The sequence below is a fragment of the Pseudoliparis swirei genome, chromosome 23 (genome assembly GCF_029220125.1).
Source record: "Pseudoliparis swirei isolate HS2019 ecotype Mariana Trench chromosome 23, NWPU_hadal_v1, whole genome shotgun sequence".
Classification (NCBI taxonomy): Eukaryota; Metazoa; Chordata; class Actinopteri; order Perciformes; family Liparidae; genus Pseudoliparis; species Pseudoliparis swirei.
In genome coordinates this window covers 9870068-9882494 of record NC_079410.1, presented here as the reverse complement: position 1 = coordinate 9882494, position 12427 = coordinate 9870068, and the positions used below count along the sequence as shown (strand labels likewise).

Sequence of the window (12427 nt, the reverse complement as noted above, 5' to 3'; positions counted from 1 at the left end):
TGAATGTCAGTGCACGTTCAGTAAAGACAAAAAGAGCAGGCGTTGGTCATAGCAGCATTGAAAGGTGCTGGTATATTTAACATTGGCGTTACAAAAAACATTTCAAACAAAGTGATGCTGTGTCATCGATTCCAAACAATTAGACATGAAAATCAATAAAACGGCATGCTCCAACTTATGACAAGTGACATTCCCAAAAAAGGTTATTTTTTTTTCATCAATGGATTCTTTTAATAACATTTTATAAGCAATAACATATTCCATTTTATAGAAAATAAACATCTCTAGGAAATACTATACACAATTATATTAGTACATCACATCTTACATTTAAACCGCATCAAATACTTATATACACCATTAAATAATGAGCTTCATAAAAGGAAATGTTTGGTGTGGCGTTTTTGCACTTTCTTTTATGCTCTTATACTTAAATATGTCTTCTTTTTGATATGACCAGTACTTAAACTGACACCCTGTACAGGGCATTGTTACAAAGCATGGAAGAGTGAAAGGCTACATTTGAGATATACGCAAACAGGTTGTGTGTTGTGAAATCTGTATTGAATGTATATCTTTCTGCGATGCTGTGGTGAAATAATCATACATCATGACAATGTTTAACAGTAATACTTCTGAACTGTACATCGATGTGAAGTGAGACGACCTGACCCCTCGGAGCCCTGACCTGCAACCTGTCGAGTGATGAACGGCGGCGCCTTCTGTACATATTGAATGTGCACACGGTTGAAATGGAGTAACACTCTTAAACAGAGTTATCTTTTATTTTTTTTCCTTTTTAAATTTCTGAATTACAACAAAGCCTGACACATACCAAGGCGACGCAATGATGTCGTATAGTCATAATGCACATCAAAATACATCTCCGAAGATAAGAGCATTATATTAAAATACTGCGTCCTTTTTTTCTTCTTAACTCTTCTATATCAGAATATTTAGAACCTGTGAATCACGTCATCATGTACAGTTTTATGTTTGTTTCGTTTTGTCTCGTTTTAAACACAAACGCGCACATCGAGAGGACATCCAGTGGCTGGCTGCTGCTTTTTTGATTAGAGATGAACTTCTTCACTCACACAGACACACACACACACACACACACACACACACACACACACACACACACACACTGATGATGTGGCTGTAGAATGACATTGTGGTTATCACACACACACGTACGCAACGCATGCACGCGCATACACACCTCTTGGCCCACAGACAAGGTGGCCAGAGGGATGCTCCCGTCCAATCAGTGACCGCCAGGTGTCTGAATATGATAGCAACCCATCCGAAGGCAGAGCCCTCACTCTCTCTCTCTCACACACACACACGCACACACACACATATTCCTCGCTCTGCATTACAAACAGCCACCCCGTGCACTGGGCTCTAGGCATACAGCCTCTGAAGCGCAGTCTATCCTCCTGTTAAACAGAGCCGCTGTCTTCTGCCTTCCAGTGAGGATCTCAGTCGGGGAAACACGTTTCCAGGCCGAGTTCAGGGAGCAGCTATTCTCTGCGGAGCCGTCCTCCAGGGTTTGCAGCTCCACCTCATCGCAGCCTTTCATCCTCCCTCCGCCCCACTGGCCCACGTGCCCGTCCATCATCACTCGTCACCGTGTCTTCTAGGTGTCGGTGGCTGTATGGACGGCGTCTTTGTTTGCCTTGCTGGATAGGTGATGCTTGCTTGGCTGAGAGGTGGTGTTGATGGTGGGAGGTGGTGAACTGGAATATCTTACAGGTCCTGGTGAAAAAGGGATCGAGAGATGGATATGAATTCGAGAAACAGAGAGGAAGAAAGAGTTGAGCCAGATGTTTTGAGGTATACTGCCGCACAGCACTGGAGAACATACGCCTTTCAGAAACTGCCGCATGTGTTTTAATGGAAACATGTATGTATGCATCACAGCGAGAGCTCCTGTCTGCCGTGTGCAGGAGATGGATGCAGCTGGCTAGTGAACCAGCTCCCCTGTGAAAGAACTCAGCGGGAACGCCTACTAATTGAGCTGGTGTGGTCGTGGTCGAACGCTTTCTTTCCCCTTGTCCTCCTCCGCAGACCCCCAGTATCTCAGGTTCACCCTGCCTGTCTTCCCTCTGAACTGCCAGTGGTCCATCTTTACGGCCTGGACTCAGACCAGCAGCGTTCGCTCTCTGTCTTTTTACCTCTCTGGAGTAACTAATTCTCTGAAACCATCAATCATTTTTTTCTCACTTTCTCCATCGCCGATTGCTCCCTGGCTCTCTCGCTGCCCCTCTTTTCTCCTTCTCTCCCCGTCTCTTTCTTTCTTTCACTCTCTGATCTAAATGCCCCCATTCGTCTTGTGATCCCACTCATCCCACTGTGGTCCCCTCTCTGCCTGTCTCTCTTTGTATTTGTGTGTGAGCTCACAGGTAACCCGTTAATGAACCCGTGTGTGTGTCCCTTAGCTCTGGATAGCCACAGCTGAAGGCAACATGTGTGTGTTTGTGTGTGATTTCTTCCATATATATGTGTCCCAGCCCTGAACACAGGCACAGGGGGACCAATGGGGCGGCGGCTTGTGTGTGCATGTGTGCATGTACGTATGCGTCTGCTCTTCCCTTTGATTAGGCGGCTCAGCGGAAATTGGCGCTGCACAGACCCACACACAGACCCTCAGATCCCTCAGCCGATGACAGCTCTGCCTCTGCCCGCGAACAAGAATCTCTCTCTCTCTCTCTCTCTCTCTCTCTGTGTCTTGCTCTCCTTTTTCTCTCTGTTTCACGTACTCTATTTCTGCCGCTTAGACGTGGGAGTTGAGGTGAGGAGAAGCGGGGAGAGGAGATGAGAGAGAACGATGGAGGGAGGGATGAAGGGAGGATGACTGAAAGAGTGGTAAAAGGGAGCACGCAGGAGATGAGGTGTGAACAGAGTGAGGGAGCTGGAACAGCAGGGAATCGCACAAGCAAAATAAGGGGACTGGTGTGTGTGTGTGTGTGTGTGTGTGTGTGGGGTGGGATGTGTGTGTGTGGGGGGGAATAACAAGAGAAAGGGAGAGAGAAAGGGTGGAGAGAGCATGTTGGGAGGATTGCAGGAATGCAGTGATGCTGGGTGGGGTGTTTTGATCAGCAGCCAGCTTTTCATCCCCGTCAGTCTGCACAGAGGAGAACAGGAAAGGAAGAGGGAGGGAGGGAAAGAGAGATGCATAGAGGGGAGGGAAGGAAGGAGGGAGGGAGGAAGGAAGGAAGGGAGGGAGGCTGCTGCCACTGCTGCCTCAATGCACCGCTGCTCCCTGCTGAATGTCAGCATCTCTCCCTCTCTACTTCCCTCCCCCCACCCCTCAGCGTTTGACCTTCCTCTCTGTGCTGCAGTGTAAATACGTCACCACCAGATGGCGTCTGTCCTGCAGGACAGTCGGTGGTAGAGGAGGCTGTTTATAATAACACAAACACGGTGACCCGTCGGAGGTGCGGTGGTCGAGTCATAACAGTGGCCGTTTGAGTGACAGCGCGACATGAAGGGAACACAAGTGAGTGTTCGACAGACTATACTGCTGGTGGATATGGGTTCATCTTGCCAAGGTCATTTGGTAGATATTGATTTTGAAACAGAATATCGGTCCGTCCGAGATGAGATCCTGACCGTGGCTCCGGTGCAGGATGCAGGTGTACAACAGACACCGACCTGAACCCTCGTGTTTCTTCCTTTGATTCCTTCTCTGTTCTACACGAGCGGACACGTGTGTGTTCTGCTGTGCACCGCATCATATATCCAGCCATGGCTGCTTGCGACAGCAATGTGTGAACCCATTTTATTTTTTTTACGAGAGGGATGGGGGGGAAAAAAATGTAAATGCACAGCTTGGAGCAGAGAGTATTAATGGGAACACACACCTACGACTGGACATATGAATACTCTAATGCCCGAGAGGCACAATTCTCTCCACAATTAATTATGCATTCAATGCATGACCCACTGTGAAAGAACGATGTAGTATAGTCAAATATTTTAAACCCTAAAAACTTATTTAACTGAAAGATTGATACAAACGTTCTATTTCATCCTTCCTGACCGTCGGAGGCCAGGGTTAGCACCGCCTCTGGCGGTCATCCAAGATTCATAGAACCATAGTTACATACGTGATTTGCGTTTTCATTATAGTTTAAAGGTTTTTATTTTCTTACCTCATGTTTAGGACATTTTATGGAGAAATCATCCTCGTGGAATGTGCAGCCTATAGGCAGGGAGAGAGAAAGCAAAGACAATGAATAAGCTGGATATAGACAATAACAATGAATGAAACAAATAGCATGAGGCGAATGCACACAACAACCTAGCCAAAGAAAAATGAGTTAGAGAGAGGCAAAGCCAGGGAGAGAGAGAGAGAGAGAGAGAGAGAGAGAGAGAGAGCAACAGAAGAAAGAGAGACACTGAGTGGATAAATAGCGATGCAGACAGACAGTCAGATATGGCCGGAGCACTCGGCAGAATTAAAAAGGGCCTCTGCTCCCTGTGCTGGCTGAAGGCCGACGTGGCAGGCCTCCTAATCCTCACACTGTACTTCCTTGGCATGAGGTGATGTAAGGGGAAGCCGTACAAGAACACATGTTCTGCTGACACACAGACACTCACTTATATTGACAACAATGACCAGGGACACACACACACACAAGCGTTGAAGGGGGTATGGTTGTAAGACGCACACAGGGTAGCATTAGGGCCAGCATTCAGGCCGGAGGTGGGAGGGCACACACACACACACACACACACACACACACACACACACACACACACACACACACACACACACACACACACACACACAGTTCCCAGACAGCAAAATGGATGGACGAAGCCACAGGGGTTGTGGTCAATAATGCACACATGCACACCCTCCACCCTCTATCTCTCCCCCCTCTCCCTCTTGCACACTCCAGGATCCCACTTTCCCCTCATCATCCCCTTTTATTCAAGGGTCCCTACCTCTTTTCCCTCCCTCCTTCGCTCTAGCTTAGCACTCTCAGACATCTCTTCACACACTTAATAATTGTACTTCCTGATGCATTTCCCCCACATCCACTCTCCCTCCCCTCGCTTTCTTCCCTCTCCTTTCATTTTTCTCTTTTTTTCTCGACCTGCCATCATTTTTCTCTTTCCCACAACCCTCTAAACCCACGTTCCATTTCCCATCCCCGATTTCCCTCCTCATTTCTCCTCCCTCTCCCTGGCCTTTCTCCCCTTTTCATCCCGCGTTGCTCTCTTCCTTCTCTCGCTGCGGTCTCTTACCTATCTCTTTGGCGCAGACATAGTGGTATTTATGAGAGCAGCCTCTCCAGCAGCAGCTGAGGGACGCCCCCACAACCTGGCACTTGTAGCAGCTCTGGGGTTAGTCAGACCGACGGACATATGGACCAAGATTCAACAAGGAGACAGACACATTGACCGATAGAGGCACAGAGAGGGTGAAAAGAGGAGAAAATGTCAAAATGTTAACGTCAATTTCTCAAAGAAGCTGCATATTATTCCCTTTGATTTTGTACTGAACTTAAGCATGCATACATCTTAGAATAGATCGTTGATTGCTTCGTACCGTTTGTGCTGAGTTTCTGGCGGCCTCCCTCAGTCCGTATAGCCTCCCAGCTACCATCATTATTCCCTTGGTCCAGATGGCACAGTTTTCATGGGCCCAGTGCTCTTTAGCCTCTGCCTCCACTTGTAGCCTGTTGAACATGCTGTCACCACCCGCTTGGCCACTTGAGGCTCCCGTGCTGATGGCCTGGAGCTGCTTCATCCTCCTGAACCTCTCTCGGAGAGTTAATCTTCGAGGACCGCTCTCATGACCCGTCCTCTCTGTTCTTTCTGCCCGCCGGTAGCGCCAATGGTGCCTGCTACTGCTGCCCTCTTGAGTGAAAGCCTCTGCGTCGCTCTCCTTTTCTGTGCTGCCCTCACCCTCGCTCTTTGAGGTGCTTGGTTCTTCACTTCTGCTACTGTTGGGTTTCTGTGTCTCTTCCCTGACGGATTCCGTGTGCTCCATCGTCAACATTTTCCGTGGAACGCCATCCAGTGTGTAGTAGGGTCCACACAAATCACCGAGGTCTCTGTAATTAGCTGGCTTTCCACACAGGCAACATGTAAGACACCTGTCAATGAGATGTATTTTCACCAAGGGTCCTTGTAGCATGGCAGCAGTGTGTGGCACTATTTTTGCAACTGTGATAGGATTCCTCATTCTGAGTATGCCCTTTTTTCGACGTCTCTGAAAAACCACGGCGTCCTCAGGCTTGTTGACTATGGCACACCAAGAAGAAAAGTCTCTGGAGTTGTTAATCCGTACATAAGGACAGAAAGACAGTTTAGAACTTTGATGGACTGGTTTGCGCCTGATTCTTTTCACAGAAATGATCTCAGTCTGCTTTTCTGATATTGTCACTACAGGACCCACGATACGTGTTTCTACTTTGTCCTCCTCCTCTGTTTCCCTTCTTTCCATTTCTTCGTTTTCTCTCTCCTCTTTTTCGTCCCGTTCACATCCTGCAGCCCTTACTACTGCTTCAATAACCTCCATGGCGTCTTTCATCCCCGGTTTTGGCCCAGGCTTTTTGTGGATCTTCATTGGCTTACCAGGAATCTGCTCTGCTGACATTTTGCCTCTTTTCCTCTGAGTTGGATTTGTGGATGGTTTTCTGCCTCTCTTAGGTTTCTGAATGACTTCTCTGCTGGTTACCTGGGGGGCTTCTGTGATGTCATCTGCGCTCATCGGCAGAGGTATTGAGGACTCTGCGGGGTTTACCGTCTCGCCGACCCTCACCTGTTGTTCTACTGATTCAACGTTTTTCTCCTCAACGGTCTCTGTTTCTTCGAGAGGGGCTTGTCCCTTTCTTTTCTTTCTCTTCTGTTTTAGATGCATCTCATGGTTGTTTTTAATGGCCCTCTGCTTGGCTAGCCTTGGTGTTGTAACTATTAGGCTCCCTGCTTCCAAGGCTACTATTGAGGCATCTGTGCTCTCCACCATGGCCCATCTCGTCCTTTTAGTTCTGGTGGCCTTACTGGGAGCGGTTGATACAACTTTTGAGGCCTGTTGTGTCCACTCTCCGAGAGAGCTGGCTTCAACTGAAGCTTCCATTGAGCTCCACCCTTTGTCAGCTCTGACACCATGCGGTATTCCTGGTTTAATGTATTCTTGTCTGGTCTCCTCCTTATTCACAATCCCTTCTTCCATCCCTTGTCTCACCTCCGCGGCTGTTGAAGAATATCTTCCTTGTGCCATCTCCTTTTTTCTCACGGCTGTTTCCCGTTGTTTCAGTACTTCCTGTCTAGAATCGATGCATTTCACTTTTCCCCCTATCACCTCAATGCTATTTATGAGCATAGATGGCTCACCTTCCTTTAGAACAAGTGTAGGCAAAGCCCTAGCTGTCGCATCATCACTTAGATTGCTGTCCATCTGGGGAATTGGGAGGTGTTTCTTTGAGCTTGGTGATGTAATTTTCTGCACCATGGCCTCGTATTTCTGCCCTCTGCCTTTGCGTGGTGGGAGAACTTTTGTTTTTGTGGGGCATTGAGGAGGCACCACAGGCACACCATTAGTGAAGTCCGTCTCACTGGTGTTCGGAGGAGTGTCTTTGGGTGGGGGAGTGACCACAGAGACTTTCTTGAGTGGCCCTCGCTTTCTTTTGGGGCCACGGACACCCTTCTCTTTCAGTGTAGAGACAACCTGTTCCACGAGAGATGGTTGAGGTGAGTGTTTTGGTTTGGGCTTTGGACCCCTCTTTTTCTTTGCTGGTGTTGTAGACATTTCTGGACTAGGTTTCCGTTTTAATGGAAGTAATATCTTTACTTCAGATTGTTCTGTCAGGAATGGTGTGGCAAGTGGTGCAGGTGGGTCTGCTGGAACATCTGGGTTTTTGACTGCATTCAGAATGGAAGTTGGAGTTTGTTCCACTTTAATAGATTCCTCGACTTTTGGAGAATCACCAGTTAGTGTCTGGGGAAAAACGTCTTCCCCTGTGACTTTTTCTTTTGACAGTTTTTCTTGTGAGGGCTTTCTAGATCTTAAGACCATGTTCTTACCCTCCTTCTCTTGAGCCGTAACCTCATGGTTTGCTTGTTTTTCATCCTGGTTTACTAGTTGAGCATCCTGGGTTACTTGTACTATGAAAGCTTTTGGGCTCTTCCTGGCCGGGCAGGGCAGTCCTGTCAAAGGTTGAATGGTTTCTTCTTCTTGTACCAGCTTTGCCTTAGAAACCGAGCCTTTAGGGCGACCCACTGAGGACTTGATGGGTGCAGCGTCATCGGGAAGCAACACATCTGCATGCTTGGGCCCAGGTTTTGGACCTGGCTTTAGAGCTGGTTTTGGACCAGGTTTTGGTCCAGGTTTTGATCCAGATTTTGGCCCAGTTTTTGAGCCTGGTTTGGGTCCTGGTTTTCGTTTTACAGGTGTTTCAATTTTCTCTGGCATCTCTAATTCATTCGGCACAGGTTTAAGTCCTGGTTTAGGTATAGGTTTTGGCCCGGGCTTTGGTCCAGGCTTAAGACCAGGTTTAGGCCCAGGTTTAGGACCTGGCTTTGCTCCCATTTTTGGCCCTAGTTTTGGCCCTGGTTTGAGCCCAGGCTTTGAACCTGGTTTGGGGCCTGGTTTTCTCTTCACATGAGGCTCAACTTTGGGTGGCAAATCTGGTGCATTGAATGAGCGAGTGCACATTCTTGACCGGAAACCATCTGTTAGCATTTTGGGAGTCTGGCTTACAATAGATTTGTGATGGATGTCCAATGGATCCGAGAAAAACAGAGTTTTGCTTGCAGGCATGCAGAGTTTCTGTGTAAGCGAGGGAGCTCCTTCCTCTTCCTGTTCTCCATCCCTCTCTAAGATTAGATGTCGCCTGATTCCCACACCTGAATGCATGATTCTTCTTCTACCCCTTGCATGCTTACGTCCAAATGCCCTCAGCTGAGCAGATGGGGCCACAGGTTCTGTCTTGGCCATAGGAGTCACTGCACTGGCGCAGCTGATGCCCGGCTCCATGTCTTCATCCCCTTTTTGGGGGGAAGGAGGAGTGTCTGCCCAGGAGGGGGCTGAGGGAAGTATCGACTTCCCTGGCAGCTGAGGAGAGTCGGGCTCCAGCACTTTAGCATCACTGTGATCAATATGATCCCTGGCCTGAGCTGGAGGTGTTGTCTTGTCATTGAGCGCTGAGAAGACTGGCATAGCAGACTGAGGCTGAGGAGCAGTGTCCCCAATGGCTGACTCCCATGCAGAAGCATCTGCTGCTGCTGCTGCATTGGGATGGGCTGCAGGCTCGTTGTCAGCATGGAGCTCTGTACTCTGACCTTCTGTCCTGCTGCAGAGATCCCCAGATGACTTCTCTTGCGCATCTCTGTTAATGTGATCCTCAGTCGATGACACGTTCTCCCCCTCCTCCAGTTCCTCCCTAACCCCTACAGACAAAGGAGAGGACAGATAATGTTGTTGTTTCTGTATTTCTCCTTCTCCCTCTTCGTCTGCCTCATCCTGTGCACTCTCATCCTCCTCCCCCTCCTCTTCATCTTCCTCATCTCTGATCTCTCTCTTGACCGAGTTGCACTCATCCACGGCCTCAACTTGGGGGGTTGGAGAGGTGTCCTCGGAGCTGTCCTCCTTCTCTGTGGAATATTGATCCTGTTCAAGGTCACCTCTAGATATGAAAGGCAATGTTTTCACTGAGCTCTCAGATGCAGTTGGAGACTCAGATTTGAACGCTTCTGTTTTCATCTCATGGCCAAAGTGTTCCCTTTGGCTGGAGTCAGAGAGAGCTGCTGGGGACTGTTCTACTGAGTCTCTTGTATCAGGGTCATATTTGCTCTGGACCGTTTGGTACAACGTCTCCTTGTAGCAATATCTTTTTTCTGTCATTCCTTTGCTTACTTTGCTGTAGAGAGCTGGACATTTCTCTTCATCTGACCATTTCTCCAGATTTTCTGTAGATTTCGTTGTGTCTGAATCTCTTTCGCTGTCTGGAGATATCTCTGTTGACACCTCCTCTTTGTCAGCCGATTTTTCTGTCCAGGCCGATTCTTCAAAGTTCTCTTTGACAGGCTCGTTGATATGCTGTATATCTAAAGGGGAGTCCCGTTCTTGTTTCATTGGACTGGGGATTGTAATGCTGGTAGGAGACCTCTCATCGCCAATGCTCTTTACTGGAGTATTCATGCCATCTCCTCCCTGCCCTGACTGACATCGAGTGGGATCAGGGGTAAGGTTGTGCAGTCCTGAGTCTCCAGACCTGGTGGACATATCATCTGGAGATGTCATGGAGCATGAAGAGGCTGTGTCCAGGCTGAGTTGTGTGTTATTGGGAGCCTGTGCTGGACTTCTGCCCTGGCCACAGTAGTAGTAACCCCTCTCCAGTTGTTCATCACTACTGCTGGAGTAGCCTCCCTCATGGAGTTCCATGGGCAATGGCTGGTGCTGTGGGGTAGAGTAAGGGTCCTGCATTGGGCCTCCACCAATACTACCACCACTATCTGGATATGGAGGACATTTGTACTCCTCACCCTTCTTGATAGATGCTCCGCTCCCAGCACTGTTGATGCTCCCTCCACTGCTGCGCTTCACACCTTTCTTGTTGGCCACCAGGGCCTCTGATAGCAGCAACTGCTGGACATTATTAGAGATGTTCTCTACCTGAGAGGTGAGGGCATTCAGACTCCACAAGCTGGGGTTTGACAACAGCTTCTCCGAGAAGCGTTCCTTCATGGTGGGGACCTGCGCTGTCGTGGCGTAGCTGTGGGGGGCTGCATGGGTCACATTGGGGGAGGGGTGTGGGCGAGGGGGCATCAACATGGTATTGGTGCTGGCTTGCTCTTGCATGCCAGCTGAAGAGGATGAAGAGGAGGATGCTGCCCCAGGGGTCATAGGAGGTTGACCATACTGGAATGACTCTGGATTGGTCATTAGTGGTGAAGGGGTGGAGCTGTACGAGGGGGAGCGTCCAACAGAGCGTGCTGGAGAGTGGCTTGAGGAGGGGCTACACGTCTGATAATACTGTTCTGGTGATCGGACAGACAGCTCTGACAGGCAGTAGTTTTGTTGGGGTTGGCTGTAGTGTTGGTATTTAGGGTGGGACTCCTGGGGGTTGGCCATGGCCTGTAAAGGGGGCTGCTGCTCATAAACTCTGGAGGGAGGCTGCTGGTAGCCATAACTGTTCTGGGTCGACCTGTAACCCACCGGCTTCAGACTGCTGTGGCTGCTCATTTGTCTGCCATACTGGGAATTTGAGGGAATGCTGTAACCTTTATAACAGTGGGGCATTGGGCTGCACTTCTCTATGTATGGCGACGGAGAGGCTGAGTGCTGGGGGTAGTGAAGGTGACTCTGGGGGTACATGAGAGGGGAAGGGGCAGGGTTAGGGGGGTGGGCTTGATGGTGGGGACTGGTATATGTAGGGGTGGAGGGCTGTTGGCACTGGGTCTGGGTGTGGCCCAGCATGGTTGGGTCTATGTACTGGGAGGTGACAGGTGCAGGGGTACCACCAGCCTCTATACGCCCCACCATCTCCTGGTCGTACTGTGCTAACTGGGCAGAGTCCTCCCATTTTTGCTGGAGGTGGCCCTCACTTAAATACTGGGCTGAGTAGCTCCCAGGGCCCATGAGGTTACTATAGCCCCCAGGACCCTGCAGGTGCTGACTGGGGTCTGGTGTGGGCACTTTGCTTCCTCTGTAGGCTTTCTTTGTCTGCGAAGGTGCTGAGCCCCCATTTCCACTCTCATTCCCTCCACCATTGCCCGGGTAAACAGGGTATGCTTGCTGGCTGTAACAGTCCTTGGGTCCTCCTCCAGTTACCGGTCCTCCAGCTGGAGTCATGCTCGTGGGGTTTGCCAGTGAATGAGCCTCATAGCCTGTTCTGCTGTGCCCGGGGCCTGGGCTTGGATGTAGACCGGGGCTTGGGAGGGGGAGCGGGTGCTGGGGGTGGGGATGATGCGGGTGTTGTCGGTAGGTCTCCAGGCGGGATAATTCATGGGACTCCTGCTGGTAGCAGGGTTGGTTGCTGTGGTAACCACCGCTGCGCTCACGGAAGGACTGCATAACTTCCTCCGACTGCAGCCAGAGCTGGAAGGGGGAGGTGAGACAGGAAAGGGGGAAGGGGGGTTTGGGGTTCTGAAGGCAGGAAGAGAGGGGGCGAGAAAAAGAGAGAAACATTGTGAGGGTTAGGACTGTGGAGCCTCAGGTTAATCCATCTTACATTTTATCCTCTCATATTCAATGACTAATTCTACTTTAACATCCACCTGAAGACGAAGCTAATTGATCTCCCTCTTTAAAAAAACCTTTGAAGATACTGTTTTTTTCACACTTGATCACACTAACATTAAAGCACACCCAAGTATGCACATCCCGTTTTCAGTATTATCTGTTATTTTCACCAGCTTTTAAGAAATGTTGCACGTGTGTGTGTAGAAAATGGCCCCTAAA

General features: G+C 49.4%; 1 protein-coding gene across 2 annotated transcripts; it reads right to left on the bottom strand.

The window, feature by feature from the left end:
- Positions 1–38: 38 nt before the first annotated feature.
- Positions 39–12055, bottom strand: LOC130189156 (retinoic acid-induced protein 1). 2 transcript variants are annotated; one of them, XM_056407856.1, is made up of 4 exons: positions 5570–12055; positions 5266–5359; positions 4164–4213; positions 39–1764 (listed from the first exon to the last, which is right to left on the bottom strand). In XM_056407856.1, exons 1-4 carry the CDS (start codon positions 12038–12040, stop codon positions 1756–1758), a joined length of 6624 nt encoding a protein of 2207 aa, XP_056263831.1. In that variant the 5' UTR covers positions 12041–12055; the 3' UTR covers positions 39–1755. The 2 variants fall into 2 exon arrangements, with proteins under 2 accessions (XP_056263831.1, XP_056263830.1); XM_056407855.1 differs by lacking the exon at positions 5266–5359 and having other exon boundaries at positions 5570–12040.
- Between the last annotated feature and the right edge of the window lie 372 nt (positions 12056–12427).